General features: G+C 42.8%; 1 protein-coding gene across 1 annotated transcript in view; it reads left to right on the top strand.

Annotated features, from left to right (window-relative positions):
* Positions 1–20243, top strand: part of LOC140714256 (glutamate receptor ionotropic, delta-1-like) — an 870844-nt gene that overhangs the window by 367134 nt on the left and 483467 nt on the right. Inside the window, exon 3 of the mRNA XM_073025312.1 lies at positions 9658–9942. Coding sequence (XP_072881413.1) covers positions 9658–9942 — 285 coding nt within the window. The remainder of the gene's footprint in view (positions 1–9657; positions 9943–20243) is intronic.

Consider the following 20243-nt stretch of genomic DNA (forward strand, 5'->3'; position numbering starts at 1 on the left):
GGACAATAGGCAGTGTTCAGGTTACGTAAGGGTTCTGTTAATGAGAACTGTCTGTATGCCAATTTTTCTAAGGGAGAAATGTTATTTCTTTATCACCATCCGTGTCATATTGCACCAAATCACTACATCTGTATTAATGCAGGGTTTCTACTGGAAATGGCCACAATTTCTTTCCCCACAACCCCCACCCACAGATGCTGCTCGACCCACTCAGCTGCTCTAGCAGACTGCTTGTTGCTCTAGATTCCAGCATTTGCAGTTTCGTGTCTCAGTGTCATATAGCTCTACATACAATTCTTCAATTTCACCCCACTGCTACCCATAATTAAACTAGTGGACCATATACTGTATCTAGTCATTAATAAATAGCGTGAACATTTTATTATTAATACAGGCTTGATACAAATGCTTTAAGAATGGATGGGAGAATTTGCATAAAATTGGATTTTGGTAAGTCAGGCCACATGTAACCCAGGGAGCCCCTATAAATTTGAGGTTATTATTATGTTTAGTAACACAATCAAAATGCTAGAGGAACTCAGCAGGACAGGCAGCATCTATGGAAAGGAATAAACAGCTGACATTTCACACCAAGACCCTTCAAGAGGATTCATTATTAGTATTAGCCTGGTTGTAAACTGTACAGCTAATTGAAAATGCAATGATAGTTCATAGTGGGTTGCTCCCGTCGTTCTCCACGTTTCTTTGAAAAGTATGTGTTGCAATTCAAGGACATGCTCCTACAGTTTTATGATTTCCCCCTTAAAAGGCCAAGGGACTCGTTATAATTTATTATTGTAATTTAATATGTAGCATTATTTCATTTTAATGCTGCTGTTTCACTGCCCTGGTCACCTCATACATATCCAGCTCTGATAATGCAGAAGAAATTAATTGTATCAGTTGAGTCTGTCATTGTTAGATAATGTCAGGGGGAGCACTATTCCCAGTTTAAGTCAAGGACTAAAATTCTTCCATCTTGAAAGCTAAGCTCCAAAAAGTTGAAATTTTAATCTGCTGGTCTCTGCTGTAGAGTCAACGCCTTTATTATTACATAATTATTCCAGCAGCCAAGTGGAAAAAATTGAAAATTGCAATATAAGATGTTTATTCTTTAGATCATCAATGATTTAAAAAAGCCAGTTAGTCATTCTGCACGAGCAGTATGAAACCCAGAGTGATTAATAATCATTAGAGATTAAAAAAATAACAACCCTGGTTGATTTGTCTGCTGTCCCACACAGAAGAGCTATGGTGATCCTGGAGAACGGGCTGAAAGGCCTGTTTCTGTGCTGTGTGACTCCACGACCTTGGCTTGTGCAAATGGAGCAATGGCTCCTTTAGTAAAATGCAGGTTGTTGTGTGAGTTGAGATGTGAGCCTATGCAATTTGCTTTCTGATTGGTAACTCTGATCATATGCTGTGTTAACACAGAAAAGAAGTCATGTTGGAGCAACGTCCTTCATTTTTTATTGGAGTTAATTAAGCATTATTCTAATATCAAACAGTTAATTGTTTCTCACGAATGCATCGGTCAGAACAAGCTGTTGTAAAAGGGCAGAGCATTTGATGCTTAGCCCCTTGAGTTTGCTCCACTGTTCAGTAAAATCAAGGTTAATCAGTCAGCTCGCTGCACATGCTTACCTTTGTCTCTTACCTTTTGGTTAACCAAAGAAATACCAGTCTCACTGTAAAAAATGACATTGTACAGACATCTATTGCCCCTTGTGCTGTAGTTTCCGCATACGCTCTACTTGGTGTGACCGTACCTTGGACTGTCGTTGTGAAATCTCCAAACATGTTATTCACACTTGGAGTGGCTGCGCCTTGGATTGTAGTTGGTGATCTCTGCTCTCTTGTCTCGGGTTCTGATTATTGTAAAATAATAAGGGGATTCCTGGCAGTGTGGGTGGTTGATGATGTTGCTGTGTTAGACAATGATCTGAGGTGTAGCACTCTCACCTGCCAGAGAAAGGCACAGTGGAAAGCGTGGGGCTCAATTTTCTTTCTGGTGGTTTTCCCATGGGTTATGAAAGGATGGTCCATCAATGACTCTGCTATGAATTGATTAGATCTTTTGAATCAATGATTGATTGATAGTTCATCATACCTGATGATGGCGGTTGGATTATTTCAGTTCTTTTAGTGTGCATTCAAAGGCTGCTGCTGAGTCCAAGTTGTGAGGGACATGGCGTCCACAATAAGGACATGGTAACTATCCTGGGCCTGGTAATGGAGCCACTGCTAAGGCTTCTTTGAGAATTGCATGAAGAAACCTGTGTGGGAGAGCTTTTAAAATGGAAAAGCCGTTGTACTACGGCAATTCCGCTCTTCCAACCTCAGAATCTGAATGGTTTGAGTAGTCATCACAACCGGGGTCTTCCTTAGTTGCAGTGAATAACCATGACTTGTCATACCCTTCTATCCCACAAAAGCATTGCAAAACAACCTTTCCAGCTGTTGGATCTCATTGTTGATCTCATCCACCCAGTCCACCTACACTTGGCATGCTAGGACAGGCATGTCTCTAACTCACCAAGGTATGAGGTCCTCTGGCTCCCCTCAGCTCATTTAGCCCACCTGTCAAAACAGTATACTGGGGTGTGTTCATTGTTGCATGCAAGAAGCTGAACGGAGCCACAGGTGAGAGCTGAGTGTCCAAAAGAGAGTGAGCTGCCCTGCAGTGGACACAGAAAGCTCCTTCACCAATGTTGCTACCCCTCCCTGGACTCCCAAGACAGCTCATGTACCCCAGCACTCCATATACCCCTCTGAAGCATTAAGCTATTTTTGTGGCTGCTGATGATTTGATAGGGGTGTAGATGACCAACTGGAGGACCTAATAAACACATCCAACACATCTCTTTTTCATATAATTGATTTCATGGAGTTAGTGCACCTGACCAATCATTGTCCAGGCAATGCAGGTGAACAATTATCCCACCATCTTTATTGTAGGACTAATATTGAGCCAGTTCTGCTTTGGATGATCTTGGGACCTGCTCAACACAGACTGATAGAACAGGTAGGCATTGCTAGGTTGAATCGAGAGTCCGGATGAATTGACTGTCCATATCCCTCCACAGATGCCGCCTGACCCATCGAGTTGCTCCAGCAACTTGTTAGTTGCTCCTGATTTCAGCATCTGTTGCCTCCTATGTCTCCAGGTTTCCTGGTCTCCTCTAACCAAGGTAGTGTCCTATTTCCTTCACTGAGCCCTGGACCTGAGCCTAGTTCTAGACTCACATTAAGGAAAATATACAGTGGTCAATTAATAGGGCTGAAAATGGAGGAAACAGCATAGAAACCACAGATAAAACACTGGCCTGCTGCCCTTTGAACTGAGGATGCATCTCTTGGAAGACACATTGACTTCTAAGCTACTTTTATTTCTGTTCTAACTCAATAGCCATTGATGAAACAGAATTTTTGTACTCAGTACACAAATAATGAGTTGAAAATCTTGAGCTCTCCGTTTGTGTTGAATGATTTTTCATTGATATTTCTGCTAGCACTTTACCCTGGTACGTGTAGTAGTTATGAAAGACCAAAGATGATTAAAAAGGAATCAACCCATGGGAAATGGAACTTGTTCTATGAGACCATCTCGCAAATGAATCTTGAATCAATTCCCATTTAAATTAATAAAGCAAAGTATCCTTGCCTCGTCTATAATTGGAAAAAGAGCAAATTCTCATCTCTTGGTTTGGACAGTGTCATTTCAGGGCTGCTTATACACAAATAGAGCTGACAGGAAATACCCTTCTTTCTGCTCACTTCAATTATAGGTACAATTTAAAAACTCATTGGGACTTCGTCAACCAGATTCCTGCTGAGTACAGATGATTCATGCCAGGCTAAACATAGACAAGAAATTCTGCCAATAAACTGGCAGTGTTACTCAAATAGGTCCATGGGTTATAGAGAAGATGACACTAGGATTGAGGATCAGCAGTACTTCTGATTGAATTTCCCCTCTCTTTTCCCTTTATCCCCCTTTCTTCCATTACACATTACCTTATTGTCTTAACTCTGCCTCAAACACTTATCTTGGAAAGAAAATTCCATTGCCCTACTGCTTGCTGTAAAATCAGCCTTTTTCACTCTGTTCTAGACCTCCTCCATTTAATCTTGTACTTTCAGCCACCATAGGATGGCACACTGTTCCTATATCCCCCAAACATTCATGGTTTAAGTAGTTATATGTACATATCATTGTAAGGTGGCTTTCATAAAACTTCGGCTAGTCACAATTTTTCGTAAGAAGACATTTGCCCCCAAAACAACCCATTATCACACCAGGCAATGCCATAGCCCATTCCTGGAATCCAGGCTTGAATACGGCTTCAAATGAAGCTGGGTTAGAAAGTGGCAGATGTCCTGCTATAAACTCAGATCCATTATATTACATTATATTAATATTTATATTTAATGTAATGGGATGTTGGAAGGAGCAACACATACAAAGTGCTTGAGGAACTCAGCAGGCCGGCAGCTATGGAAAAGAGTACAGTCGATGTTTCGGGCCGAGACCCTTCAGCCCTTCAGCAGAAGGGTTGGAATCCTGCTGAAGGGTCTTGCCCGAAACGTTGACTGTACTCTTCTCCATAGATGCTGGCTGGCCTGCTGAGTTCCTCCTGCATTTTGTGTGTGTTTGCTTAGATTTCCTGCATCTACAGATTTTCTCTTGTGTGTGTTTGAATGTTGGAAGAACCTGTTTCTTCCTCTGAATATGTATGAGTTTTGGAACAGAGCTGTATCATAGCCCCATCACTGATGGAACAAGCAACTTCACTGCGTTGTTCACAAAGGCAACTTCCAATATGGGCAGGGTATTCGATAGTGGAGTTGAGTCCAGAGGTAGGATCCATGATCACATGCATGCACATATTGCTGTTAAGAAGAGGTATCATATAAATGCCTTCATTAAGGGGGTACAGTGAGTTAGTGGGGATGAGTTATGGGGGGGGTGGGGGGGGTGTGTGTGTGTGTGTGTGTGTGTGTGTGTGTGTGTGTGTGTGTGTGTGTGTGTGTGTGTGTGTGTGTGTGTGTGTGTGTGTGTGTGTGTATATATATGTAAAAGTTGAATGTGCAATGGAAATGACAAACTGAATCAATCTGTTGTGGTATTGAGAGATGTATCTAGATAAAAACTATGCTGTATGAATGTTCAAATTCTTATGATATTCACATTCAGATCTTGTGCCCATTGTTTTAACAAGCATTAACCAGTGAATGTAAAACCACTTCCAATACCTTAATAAGCAAGAAGTTATACCTGACGTAGTAAATATTACTAACTGCAATGCATAACTTCATGGCCTTGATTTTTTGATATAAAACGCCCATCTTTCATTCACAGCTTCCCCTTAAGGACTAAGATCTTGTGAATCATCTTCTTCAACATACAGCTTGTGCTTATTTAATTACCAGGTTTCCAAAGAGTTTGAGAGCTTCGGAAATTACCTGCTTGATAATTTATTCTAAACCCTTTCTGTCGATGAGGCACTTTTGTTTCAGGCTCTGGGTAGTATGATTGAAAGTAAAGAGCACAATAAATTAATTACTCTTTTAATTACGGTTAAATATATGACTCCTGTGGTCGAAAGAGCAGCTTGTGGACAACTTCACTCCTCCTAATGAGCTCTGTGCTCCTTTATATCACCACTCGTTGCACATGGCCCACATATTGTAAAGGACTAATACTTCGAATGCATAGCATCTTGTTAAAGGAGAGAACCAAGCATGACATTTAAATAGTATGATCTACAGCAACAACATCAGCCTTGGGAAGGAACTCTTAGGGGCACTACGGTAGTGTAACAGTTAATGCTCCAGAGTTAGGAATTCGATTCCAGCACTGTCTGTAACGAGTTTGTACATTCTCCCCATGAACAGCGTGGGTTTCCTCTGGGTGCTCTGGTTTCCTCCCACTGTCCAAAGATATACTGGGTAGTAGTTAAATTGTGATGAGGCTAGTGTTGATAGGTGGGGTCAATGGGCCAGAAGGACCTGTTCCACACTGGATGGATGGCATCCGTTAGTCTCGCGAGACCATGGATCTGCGCCTGGAAAGCCTTGCGAGTGTCCTCTCCAGGACGCAGGCCTGGGCAAGGTTGTATGGGAGACCGGCAGTTGCCCATGCAGCAAGTCTCCCCTCTCCACGACACCGATGTTGTCCAAGGGATGATACAGCTTGGCACCAGTGTCGTCGCAGTAGTTGCCAGAACGAGGTTGAAGACAATGTCGGACTGCCTTAGGGACTCCAGCTCTGGGTTTGTCCTCAGGGTTTACTCCCGAAGCCTTTCCCATGAGTGGGTGTGGCTGCAAGGCAGCGGAGGGTTGAAATCAGAGTTTTCCCTCTCTTAGATGGACTGCCTTCCCGGGCTGACGAGCTCCATCTACCTGAAGTACTGGTTTTAAGGCGCCAGGACTCGCCTTCGCCCCTTCTCCTGTCAGTAGGAACAGTTCCGTCGGGCTTAGAGGCTAAGCCACACGAGAAGGCCAGGAGTTGGACTTGGTTGTCAGAGGCTATTTGAGGCGCATGCTGTGAGGAGCACTTTTAGGTAGAGGGAGCTTGACCCCACTACCACTCATCAGCTTAACAACCTATAGCTCTCAATAAATAAATACAAAGGGTGTCAAAGCCATGGTGAGAGTGCTGACTTGCTCACCCTGTATAGAGAAGAGTATGGGGAAACAAAATGCAGTCTTGCAAGATTAAGCCCACATAAACTATTGTATTTCCTCTGGCAAATCAGTCTATTAATAGAGATCATTGATTTGAAATAGTTTACTAAAGAACTGGGAGGAATGGAAAAATGGGGACGGGGGTGGGCTTCTTTATGAATGGATAACTATCTAGAATGTTACCGTCAGCCAGGTGTTGAAATCAACTCCAGAGAACACTTGAGAGGCAATTCAACATGTTTACGCAAATGAAACAAAGCAGTTTTGAGAGAAAAAAAGAGTTCCGGCACTAAATTAGGAAGTTATTTCAAAGAAGCAGCATAAGCACCACAGGTGAAAGAAATCAACTGCTGTGATATTTATATAATGGTTAAGGTAGGATTTTGCAGAGATCAGAATAAAATAGGAGACGGTGGTACAAGGATAAATGTGGAACTCCACTTTGAACCAGCATGTGATGAGACAGTGAAACAGTGCTTCAAAGCATGGGCACGGTAGATGCTGATGCTAGGAAGTCCTCCCAGTCTGGTTTAATTTAGGACCAGCAGTAATTGTCCATCCCAATTGCTCTTGAGCTGTGGCAATTAAGAATTGATTGCGCTGGATGGTCTGGAGTTACATATGGGCCAGAATGGGTAAAGTGGCAGATCTTATTTAAATTCCAGATTTACTTAATCAGTTGAACTTAAATTTCCCGAGAGTCCTGGTGGGATTTGAAATCAATGGTGTAAGTCTCGGGGAATCATTTATTTATTTGAAAGAGGATCTAATGCTTTCACTGCATATATGACAAATAAACTCTTCTCTGGCTTCTAGCCAAGTACAGGTATTGATTTTAACTGACATTTTGATGACAAACTCTGCCATCTGCATCAAGGATGATGCCTCGGCAGGTCTAGTCTGGTTGAGGAAAACCAATCAGGAGTGACGGTCCCGTCACCCATCCCTTATGATTGGTTAGTCCTCAACCAATCAGGTTTCCCCAGTACCACCTTGTTTACAATTGGACTAACCCTTCAGGAGGGACGGACAATGGGAGTTGAATATACAAATACCACTAGATTAGATGTCCCTGATGAAGATGGTGGAATTTGTCATCCAAATGTTGGTTAAAATCAACAGCTGTAGCTGGCTGGAAGCCCAGGAAGAGTTTATTTATTTATTTATTTAGCCACATAGAGCTGTGACAGGCCCTTCCAGCCCAGTAAACCTATGCCACCCCATTACAACCATGTGACTAGTAACCTATTAACCCAGACATCTTGGGAGTGTGGGAGGAAACCAGAGAACCCGGAGGAAACCCACGCAGTCATGGGGAGAATATACTAAGTCCTTACAAGTAGCAGTGGAAATTGAACTTGGGTTGCTGGCACTGAAATAGTGTTATGCTAACTGTTACACTCCCACGCACCCCACTCAGTAACTGAACCCCTGTGCGACCAAAGCAAAGGAGTTGTTCCACATGATCTTGGCCAATATTTATCCCTTCGTCAGCATGATTTAACTTTTGTTTGAATTGGTTGCCACATTTCACTGCATGAAATATAGATATTCTGCACTTCAGAATGACCTCAATGGCTGTAATGAACTCTGAACTCATCAGTTTCAAAGATATATTTATTGTCTGTTGTCTACAGCTCTGAGATTCATCTTTTCCAGACAACCACGAAACAAAGAAAACCGTGGAAGCTGTTCAAAGTAAAACAAAAAACCCTCCATGCATTAAAACAAATATATCACGCAAAACAGCAGCACAAACACCAAACCCCAAACCCCCTACCCCTCACAAAAAAAACTAACAAATCACAAAAATGGCAAAAACAAAGAATGGGCGAAAACACAGAATATAAAAACATAAAACTGAAAGAATCCAACTTGATCCACAGTCCTCAGTCCAATCCATAATCATCTCATAACATGAGCAGATTCTTTATAGGGGTTTCTACAACCCTTTTCCCCGAAAGCTGTCTCTTTTTGCAAGTGCATTTTCAATTTCAATCAAACACTGCTTGTTTAGCTTCAGTACAGATTTCAAACAAAATAATGCACGAGGTCTTTTGTTTTTGTTTCAATGAAAAGGAATTCGGTAGTTGAAGGCACAGTTCAAGGTGAGGGGAAAATTTTAAGAAGTTCCTGAGGGGCAATGCCTTAATGCCGATGGTGCCTTGTATATGGAAAAAGGTGCCAGATATAGTTAAGGAGGGTACAATAACAAACATGACTAGCTTGGTCAACATGGAAGAGTTGGGCTGAAAGGCCTGTTTCTGTGCTTTAATACTTGAACACTCCATGGACTTCCATATACATTGTCAAATAAAATGATCCCAGCGCAGATAAGGTGTAGGAGAGGAAAGCTCTTTCTCTGTGTCCTGTCAGACACTCCCAGGGTAGTTTTTATGTAGGTTACCTACAGAGAAAAATCTCCTTTGACACCATCCGGCCATACATTCTCCCGGCAGGTTCAGCATGGTAAGATGCAAGATGAAACTCCCTCTGCAACAAGGGTTCCCAACCTGGGATCTACAGACATCTTGGTTAATGGTAGGGGTCCAAGGGGTCCATGGCATAAAAAAGATGGGAACCCCTGCTCTACAATGTCTGAACAAGCTCATATAGGGCAGGTACACCTTTGGTTTGGTTATGGAATAAACCTCCTTGTAGATTACAGCAGTAATCACTCTGCAGTAATGGTTTTAGCCCAGTCCTAAACTCACCTCTATTAGCGTGACACCTTTATTACTCACTGCAGTCATTTGCTGTGCTCCCTGAGTTTTCTGGAGTAATAGATCCACCTGTCTATGTTTCACCAGGGAGCTTTGCAGGCATCAGAGTTTAATTTGGGCTGGTGAATGGGAAAAGGACAATTCAGGGGAGTAATCTGTATGTACACATGCCAGTGGAGAGCTGACAGCTGTGCTTTCTGATGCAACTTGGGCATTAATCCCTTCTTCTCCTCTCTGTCGGCAGCATGCGACCTGATGACCCAAGGCATCCTGGCCCTGGTGTCCTCCACCGGCTGTGCTTCAGCCAGCGCTCTCCAGTCGCTCACGGACACCATGCACATCCCGCATATCTTCGTGCAGCGCAGCAATGAGGGCTCTCCGCGCACCGCCTGCCAGCTCACGCGCAACCCCAGCCTCGAGGAGTACACGCTGCCCGCCAGGCCCCTGATCCGGATCGGCGACGTCATGCTCAGACTGGTCAACGAACTGCGATGGCAGAAGTTCATCATCTTCTATGACAGCAACTACGGTGAGTAACCCCCAGCACGTCATACACGGGACTTCCACGGCTGGTCTTTGCACCAGTCTGCTGTATTGTACTTGCTGTTCTGTTTATTATTACCGAGCGTAACATTTACCTTCTGAGCTTCAAGCAAACAAGGAATTTCATTAAAGATGAGCTTTATTTGTCACCTATGCATCAAAACATACAGTGAAAGTCATGTTTATCCCAATAACCAGCACTGTCTGTTTTGTACTGAGGGCAGGCCACATGCATCGCCACACTTCCGGTGCTGACATCATATGCCCACTGCTTACTGACCCTGACTCAAACGTTTTTGGAGTGTGAGAGGAAACCCGAGCACCGGGAGAAAACCCATGTGGTCACAGGGAGAGCATACAAACTCCTCGCAGACAGCAGAAGGAAGTGAACCCCAGTCTTAGAGCTGGTGCTGTAAAGCATTACGCTAACCACTACACTACTGTGTCGCCCTAGTTTGTATGGCAATAAAGTAATTTCTACTCCTTTCTCACCACTCTTTATTTCCTCTTTATACTGGCCATCGCATTTCTCTACTCTTATTCATGGTGCAAGGTTTTGACCCAAAACATCAACAATTCTTTGTTCAGTTATTTGTTCAGGAGTCCTGATGAAGGGTCTCGGCCCGAAAGGTTGACTGCTCATTTCAATGGATGCTGCCCGACCTGCTGAGTTCATCCAGCTTTTGTATGTGTTCAACAATTCTTTTCCTCCCATAGATGACAGAAACATAGAAATCTACAGAACATTACAGGCCCTTCGGCCCACAATGTTGTGCTGACGTTGTAACCTACTTTAGAAACTGCCTAGAATTTCCCTACCTCATAGCTCTCTACTTTTCGAAGCTCCATGTACCTATCTAAGAGTCTCTTAAAAGACCCTATTATACCCATCTCTACCACCTTCAGGGGCAGTGCATTCCACACACCCACCACTCTCTGTGTGAAAAATTTACCTCTGACTCCTGCCTTGTACTTACTTCTAAGCACCAGCTATGCCCCCTCATGTTAGCCACTTCCATCCTGGGAAAAAGCCTTTGGCTATCCACACAATGATGTTCGACCTGCTGAATCCCTCCAGCACATTGAGTGATGCTGCACCTTCCGACGGCTGCAGTCTCTCTCGAGAATGAGAAGTCAGGCCTTTCTCTGTGGAATAGCAGCACCTTTAATCAGATACCCTAGCCCATAAATCAAGTTCTCCTCCAGCTGTTAAATTTCAAAACCTAAATTTGCAGCTGTGGTCAAACCAATTCAGCACCACGTAAGATATTTTAAAAAATTTGGAACGTTTGGACTCTGATGCAAGACTGTTCTTGCAAGAATTCTCAGCTAAAGATACGAGTCAGTTGTGTCGCTTGCTCAGAACCCAAATCTTAACGAATGCCATCCATGGTACATGAACATGTATGATAAGTGTAATGGTTAGCACAACATTTTACAGTACAAGTGCCTCAGGTTCAGTTCCCACTGTTGCCTATAAGGAGTTTGTATGTTCTCCACGTAACCATATGAGTTTCCTCCAGGTCCTCCCACTGTCCAATGACTGCTGGGAGGTTAACTGGTCATTGTAAGTTGTCCCATAATTAGAATCAGATTAAATCAAGGGATTGTTCAGCAACATGGCTCAAATAACTGGAGAGGCCTTTTCTGCACTGTTTCTCAATAAATAAATACACAAATATTTGGACATTGTGTTGCACAGGTTGGCAAATAGGTTTTTAACCTCCAACTTGATAGCATGAACATCAATTCCTCTAACTTCCATCCTCACTCCGTCTCCATTTTTCCATTCCCCAATCCGGCTTCCTTCTTACACTTTCTGCTCTACTGCCCATCACCTCCCCTTGTTGCCCCTCCTCCTCCCTTTCTCCCATGGCTCTCTTTCCTCTCTTATCCGGTTCCCTCTTCTTCAGCCCTTTACCTCTTCCTCCTATCACATCCCAGCTTCACCCTCACCCACTCGCCTTCCCCCTCACCTGGTCTCACCTATCACTTACCAGCTTGTACTTCTTCCCTTTCCCCCCCCCCCCAATTTCTTTTTCTGGCTTCTTCACTCTTCTTCTCCAGTCCTGAAGAAGGGGCCTTGGCCCAAAATGTTGACTGTTTTTTCCTCTTCATGGATGCTGAGTTTCTCCAGTTGCTGAGCGTACTGAACACTTGCTGGAGATGGGTGGTGAAATCAGTCACCATGCAGTGCAGACTTGGAGTGTCATATGGAGCTCAAAGCTCCAGTTACAGCTTCCCATTGCTGACCATGCATTCAACCATCCTGTCAGTACTGCTTGAAGGGCCAACCACTGCTGCAGTTTTGTTACTGTTTGCCTTCTTGTTGTAGTTGTGATTTTACAAGACTCTGGGGATTTTTTTAGTGTGTTTTTTCACGTTCCATAAACTGTAGCATGCCAAGTGCTGTAGTGTTAGCTGAGAGGGATGCTCTCTGTGTACCTGGTCCGAGAACAGCTGCGAGTGGTTGTCTTGGTCATTCTTATTGTGATCTCCAGATCCTGTTGGACATTGATAGTGTAGCATACTGCAAGTTCAGTTCACTGGTTCATTGGCGAGACCGATGGTGGAAAGCAACGGTTGCCTTGTTTGCTGTGTGGGCAAGGCCCTCATGCCTCGGAGATGCTTGTTGTGGTCGTTGGCAAAGGAGACAACAGAGCTGGCTGTGTGCCACTCGCTTTCATACCTCGTTGGTGCTGCCCTTTAGTCAGTATTCATTCGATGCTGCTCTCCAGTGCTTGTTCAGCTTTGTCTTCCGGAATTCGCTCGATGCTCCTCCAGTGTTAGTCCAGTGCTGGCTCCAGTGTTTGTCCAGTGCTGGCTCCAGTGTTTGTCCAGTGCTGGCTCCAGTGTTTGTCCAGTGCTGGCTCCAGTGTTAGTTTGGTGGAAGAACAAGCTGAACCAAGACAGCTCAGGGACTTGGTTTACATTATTTTTTCTCTTTCTGACTATATGTTTTTCTGAATTTTTTAACCATATGTACTATTTGTGCGATGTGCAATGTGCAGGGTGCTGTGTGGGGGTACTGGGTGGTTTGCACTTGGCACCAAGGAATGCCATTTTGCTTGGCTATATTGATGTATGGTTGAATGATATATAAACTTAAATTTGAACTTGAACTATATAACTCCCGTGTCCTCTCATCCTTCCCACATCTCTCTCCTGGCACTTATTCCTGCCAGCTCTTATTCCATTTCCCTTTCTGGTTAATCTGTCACCTCTTCTCATCTCCTCACTTGCCCATGTCTTCCATCTAGTATCCTTCCTCCTTCTCTTTTTTTCAATGTCTAGTATCCTCTCTTATTAGATTTCTTCTTTGTCAGCTCTTTACCTCGTCCTCCTACCACCTCCCAGCTTCAACCCCACCCTCTCACATGTCCCCTCACCTGGTCTCACTTATCACCTGCCAGCCTGTACTCTCCCCCACCTCCCCCCCCCTTCTTATACTGGTTTGTGCCCCATTTGTTTCCAGTCCTGTTTAAGGGTCTCAGCTTGAAAAGATAACTCTTTGCTGAGTTCCTCTGGCATTTTGTGTGTGTTGCTCAAGATTTGCAGCAGAATCTCTAGTGGTCACGCTTTTTCTGACTTCAAGGACTTTTTACTGTTCCTTCCAGACAGAGATACTGGCCTTGAAGTATAGGGTAAATAGGGCTGTGAGCAGAAGACAGCCAGAGCAGCACAGGGTATTGGAAGAGAAAGAGGAAGCTTCCAACAGGAAGACCATATTTTCAAGAGGTACTTAGGGAGCAACTGACCTATCAAACAGTTTAAAACTCTCTGAGACTTTTGTGTACATCTGAAGATATTCAACCCAATATCTGGCCTTCCAGTAGCCACAAATGTATCCCCAGGGAGGTTGCATTGCCAGTACAGTGAAAGAAGATCAGGCAAATAATTTTTCTATATCTGGCTCTATCAATTGGGAGGGGAGATACCTGCAACATCTTGAAGTTTGCATCTGGCATTCAAGACTAGTTTACGAACAAGTGTTACTCGGTACAAAGTTCAAGGAGAATCGTTTATCTTTTATTCAAAGTAAGTTGGCGGCTTTGCAGATTTCCTTGTGGCACAGGGTGTCATTGGTTGTTTGTATATCATCCTCCTTGTTCTGGGTTAAAAATGGATTGCACTCCACAGCCACAGTTGGTGTGTGACCACAGGTTAATGCTCAGTATCCTGGCTACAGTCAGGGTGTCCTCTTCCTGCAGCAGCTACTGTATCATGACAGTAAACCAAACAGTGTTAAATCAGAAGGTACTTTATTGACAACATAGGTGATGACTGTGGTGCGCTCTTTAAGGGCACCACTTGTGGATACAATGAAATCTATGCTGATGCTTGAAACCTGATGGAGTAAAGTCCTGAAGGAAGGTCTCATCTCAAAGTGGCAACTGTTTACACTTTCCTATAGATGCTGCCTGACTTGTTGAGTTCCTCCAGCATTTTGTGTGCGAGAGCAAAGTACTGGTGTGCTGATGCAGCTCGGTTGTAAATCACATTGCCTCTGGAAGAATGATCATCAAACTTCCCATCCTGATGCAGGGAAATGTCAGCAATTCCTTTTCCCCGACAGATGCTGCTTGATGCTCTGAGTTCTTCCACCCGATTTGTTTGTTGCTCCAGGTTCCACCGTCTCCAGTCCCTCGTTTTTTTAAAGTTTGGTTCAATTTGGAACATGGATGATAGAAAAATGGAGCTCTATGTAGAATGGATGAGTTAGATTGATCTTGGAGTAGGCAACATTAAGAGCCAAAGGGCCTGTACTGTGCAGAAACAGTCTATATTTTAGGTTTTATGCTCTATTGATTTGAGTTAAATGGAAAGAAAGTGAAAAAAAGTGGAATTTTACAGTATTAAACTATGTGGTTGAGATTGAGGAAGAAAGCAGTATGCTGCAAGAAGATAGCAACAGGCTCATTTGATGGGGAGGTAAGTGACAGATGGATTTCAGGCCATACATGGTGAAGCAAACAAATGACGGATAATGCAGCAAAAATAGAGGAAGCAGGGAAGATGTCTCCAAATTCCTTTGAGAGCATTGGCAGCAAGGAGATAAGGCAATTTGGAAGGCACACAGGTAACATTTATTGCTTGACCAAGGCACTGGTATATTAGAGCAGACCGGTCAGATGGAATAATGTGGGCAGATTTTGTTACTACATTGGAAGGTACAGCGTAAATGAATTTTGGAGGATGACAGAAGTCCTGGGGAAGGTTAGACTGAGGGAAAGCTGACTAAGTCAAAGGAGAGTGAGACGATCTTTAATGATAATTATAAAAGCATTTATAAACAAATTATTCTCGTGGAGAGATTCTTGATAAGCAAGGGGTTGAATAGCAAGTAACTGATTTCCTTAACAGAGGCATGTCTTTAAGGTGATGCAGGATAATTAGCGGAGAACTGGCAACAGCCTTTCTCGCCCACAGCATATTGGGAGTCAGGGGCACACTGCTTGAAAGCTGGTGACGCGATAAACCCTCTTACCAGGAAGGGCACGGTGCAGCATTATGGAAAATGGCCTGGACTGGATAGTGGGATTAGTCTGATGGGCTCTTAGCTCAGCTGAAACACGATGGGCCAAGTAGCTGCTTGCCATGAGAAATAGAAGTGGAAGTAGACCATTCACCCCCTTATGCTATTTCTGCCACTCAGTAAGATCACAGATGACCTTTCACCTCAGTGTCACTACTGCACTTGCCCTCAATTTTCTGAACATCTATTGATTTCTTGTAAAAATATTAATGACTCTCCATAATTTCAGTGAATTTTTAAAAGTGTCTCAGGAATATTTAATTACTAAAGTGAGAGATCTGAAGTATTGGACATAAGATCATAATTAGACCACTTTGACCGTTGAGTCTGCTGTGCTATTTGATCATGACGGCTGACTTATTTTCCCTCTCAACCCCATTCTCTGCTTTCTCCCTGGTAACCTTGATGCCTTTGCAAAATCGAGAATCTATCAACCCCCTTTTTAAATATACCCAATGGCTCAGCCTCTCTGGTAATGAATTCCACAGATCCACCATTCTCTGGCTGAATAAATTCCTCCTCATCTCTGTTCTAAGTTGACATTTTCTGTTCTGAACCAGTGCACTCTGGTCCTAGACTCTCCCATTATTGGAAACATCTCTCCATATCCACTCGACCCACTCAATCAAGGCCTCACAAGATTCGATAGTTTTAAATGAGATCTCCCTTCATTCTTTTAAACTGCAGTGAAGAATGCTCTGAGCCATCAAACGCTCTTCATAACCCATTTATTCCCAAGATCATTCCCCAAACTTCCTTTAAACTCGCTCCAATAGCAGCACATCCTTTCATAGCTATAATGTGCTATGGGAGCATTGCTGTCAATGATAATTCTATTACAGCTTGGGCATTGGAGTTTGGAGTTCAATTCTGGCACCTCTGTAAGGAGTTGGTGCATCTTCCTCTTGAACACGTAGGTTTCTTCTGGGTTCTCTTGCTTCCTCCCACACTCCACAGTTGTATTGGTTAGTAGATTAGTTGGTCATTGTCCTATGATTAGGCTAGGGTTAAATAGATGGACTGGAAGGGCCTGTTCCTTGCTGTATCTCTAAATAAATAAATCTGCTCACTATAGTCCAAACGTGATCTGACCAAAGCCTAATACCGCCTTAGCATTACATCCTTGCTTTTATATTCTGGCCCTCTCAAAATGAATACCAACATTGGATTTGCCTTCCATACTACTGACTCAACTTGCAAGTTAAATCTTAAGGAATCCCGCACTAGGACCTCAGTTACGCGAGTGCACGGCCGCGCAGTAACTAAAATGCTTCCACGCACGTGGCCTTTGTTGCCGCGCAGCTGGAATTGGACACAGTTAGTAAAAGTTTACTAAATTTCAAAGACTTTCTTTGTTGTACTGCTTCTCATTATGTCTTTCAATTAATAAACAAAATCAGAAGTATGTGATTTTCAATTTTCATTTTTAATATTCAGAGTATGTATATTACAAAAAAAATCACTTAGGATGCCACACATTTTTCAGGCTGTGTAAAGATTTCCTGCTCAGAGTAATGGCTAGTCCATACAGCTATATCAAAAAAAGAGGGAACATTGACTAGGACCCCCAAGACCGTTTGTACATCTGATTTTTGAATTACTCCCTGTTTAGAAAACAGACTACACCTTTACTCCTTCTGCCAAATTACATGATCATGCACTTCACTGCAGTGTATTATATCTGCAATTTCTTTGCCCATTCTCCCTAATCTGTCCAAGTCCTTCTGCAGACTCACTGCTTCCTCAACACTACTTACCCCCGCACCTACCTCTGTTTCAGTTGTGAACTTGGCCACAGGGCATCAATTCAGCCATCCAGATTACTTATGAAGTTAAAATCTGTATTCAAGTTTCTCAAGACCGTTTGAACAAGGGGGAGAGGTCTGGAAACATTCTGTGATTGATGACAACCAGCAGCGTTAGAACAAAGGTAAAAATGCCGAGCTCAGTCCTTCTGCTAAAGGACCCCAATCTTTATAATGTCACTATGTGCTCAGATCATTAAACCCTAAAGTTGGGGTGAAAGGATTAGGTAGTTCATGAACCCTGCGTTGCATTGGATAGTTTTTCCTTATCCCAAAATTGTATTTTTGGCTATATTTCTTTTCATCCAATGTGGCATGCACTTTAATCTCCTCACACAATACCCCCTGAGGTTCAGAGTGAAATTAACATGTGCTACAATCTTTTTGTCCCTACATTTTAAAGTCTATCCTAGTCTTGTGTATGTAATTTCATCCAATTAAGTGACTATTCAGAAAACATCAAATAGGTTTTTGGTGAGACTTTCCAGGCTCAGATCTCTGCTTCTGTGTTTGTAGCCTAGCAGTGTAGAGAATTATCAGCTGCACATGTTACTTAAAGAGTTCCAAATCACTTGGCTGTGTACTTGAAGGGCTATCTTTTGAAGGAGTGTAGACCAGTGTAGGATAGCAGTATCAGGCTGGCTTTCCCTTTTAAGACTGGCATGGACACAACGGGCTGAATAGCCTTCTCTTGTGTCATAAATTTTCTACAAGGGATTACGCTTGCTAAGTAGGCAATAGAACTCTGGGGGTCGAACAGTGCACAGCTGGTAGAGCTGCTACCTCACAGTTGAAGAGCTTGGCTTCATTTCCAATCTCCTGTGCTCTCTGTGTAAGTCTTGTGCACTCTCACTGTGACTGTATGAGCCTCCTCTGAGTGACCCACTTCCCTCGCAGGTTAATTGGCTGCTGTAAATTCCACCAAGTGTTATAATCTTGGGGTGTTGATGGGAATGTGAAGGGAATTTAAAAAGTGGGATTCGTGTAGAATTAGTTTAAGTAGACGCTTGCTGTTCAAGGTGGATGCACCTGTTCTAAGGGCCTGTTTCAGTGCTATGTGACTCCTTAATTCTGTTCACAAATAAAAGGTTCCTGCTTGAATAACTCACAGTATTGTCCAATTTGTGGATCTTTCAGGTTTAGGACTCGATATTATCCATATAGATTGACAAAGGACAGGCGCAAGTTCAGAATGTCTGTGTTATACTTGTATATGTGTTTTACACAGTGAGTACCCTGAGGACTTTATTTTTAGACTAGATATGACAGAAATTCTTGACTGGAGGACGGTTCATTTATTTGAGTTCTGTTGACTGATATTTTTTTCCTCGACCAAACTAGTTACAACGTGAGCCCAGAGGGCTTAAATCTGAAAAGATGTTTTTACCTTCTTACCCAATTTAACAGGAATTATTAATGTGCAGCATCAGCTAGTTATCCCTGTGTTAGACATTTACAGAAAGTTGCTAAAGTAACCCGCTACCTAGAACTATTGTCTTGTGATTAGTGTTAACGGGCTAATTAAACCAGTGGATCTCTGAAGATTCGTCAATTTAAATAATTCAAGAGGGTGCACATTTATAAATCTGGAAATGGAAAAGTGTAAATGATAGTAACAAAATCTAAAGCAAGGAATCCAGTGCTAAATGCAGCTGGTATTTGTAAAGGCATGCATAAATTTGATTTAGAATTATCTGCTTGTTTTTGATAGCATTGCTTTTAAATGACAGAAAATTCACCGCAAGATTTAATCTGTTCCATATTGAGAGAGTGCTGAATTTTTGAAGACACTACCTTTTAGAAAATATAGAAATATCCTTACAATATGACCCTGAACGATCTCTATCGATTAAGATTGATATCGAATATTCACTTCACTGCATCTTCACACACTCTCTGCAACAGTGCGTCACATCTCATAGATAACATGCATGACTAGCTATTCAACATGAGGGGCATAATGTCCAAATACATTGCATGACCTTCACTGACTCACTTTCCTCACTCTTGGACACCAAATAGAGCATCAGGAGAAATAGCAGGAGCTGACTGCAGAGATATATGTCTTCTGCCCATTATCAGGCACCTATCTTTTACACTAATCCTCCCCTAACACATTTTATTCTCCCCACATTCCACCAATGCCCCCAAAATTCCAGGACTCACTTGCAATTTACAGTACCCAATTAACCTACTGACCCACCACCTTTGGAGTGAGAAGAAAATGGAGTTCACACGGTCACAGGGTGTAAGTGTTCCATACACATAGCCCAAAGTCAGGATTGAACCCGGCTCATTAGAACTCTGAGTCAGCTTTCTCTCAGAATCAGATTATTATCACTGATGTATGTCGCAAAATGTATTGTTTTGTGACAGCAATACAAGAGCAATGCATAAAAAAGTACTGCAAGTACTGCAAAAAGAGAGCAAGATAGTGAGGTAGTCTTTGTTGGTTCAGAAATCTGATGCTGGAGAGAAAAGCTGTTCCTAAAACATTAAGTCTTCAGGCTCCTGTGCTTCATCCCTGATGTTAGCAATGAGAAGATCTTGTCCGGGATGGTGGGATTCTTAAAGGTGGATATCGCAGCAGCCTCTCCGGACTCTGGATTTGGGATTGCCGAACATTATGTGGATTTTCTGGTGTAGTCTGTTTTGTCGTGTGTTCTTGTGATATCATTCTGGAGGAACGTTGTTTCATTTTTTTAACTGCATTGCAGTTGTGGTTTCTAAATGACAATAAACTGAAATTCAATTCAATTCAGTTGTTGCTTGAAGATTTCCCCAGTGGTGGGGTGGCTAGTGTGGCCTGAGATTACAGCCCTCTGCAGCTTTTCTGATCTTGTGCATTGGCAACTCCATTCCAGATGGTTAGAATGCTCTCCGTGTTACATCTGTAGAAATTTGTGAGAGGTCTTGGTGACATACCAAAATGCAGCTACAGTGGTG

This window comes from Hemitrygon akajei, chromosome 21, assembly GCF_048418815.1.
Source record: "Hemitrygon akajei chromosome 21, sHemAka1.3, whole genome shotgun sequence".
Classification (NCBI taxonomy): domain Eukaryota; kingdom Metazoa; phylum Chordata; class Chondrichthyes; order Myliobatiformes; family Dasyatidae; genus Hemitrygon; species Hemitrygon akajei.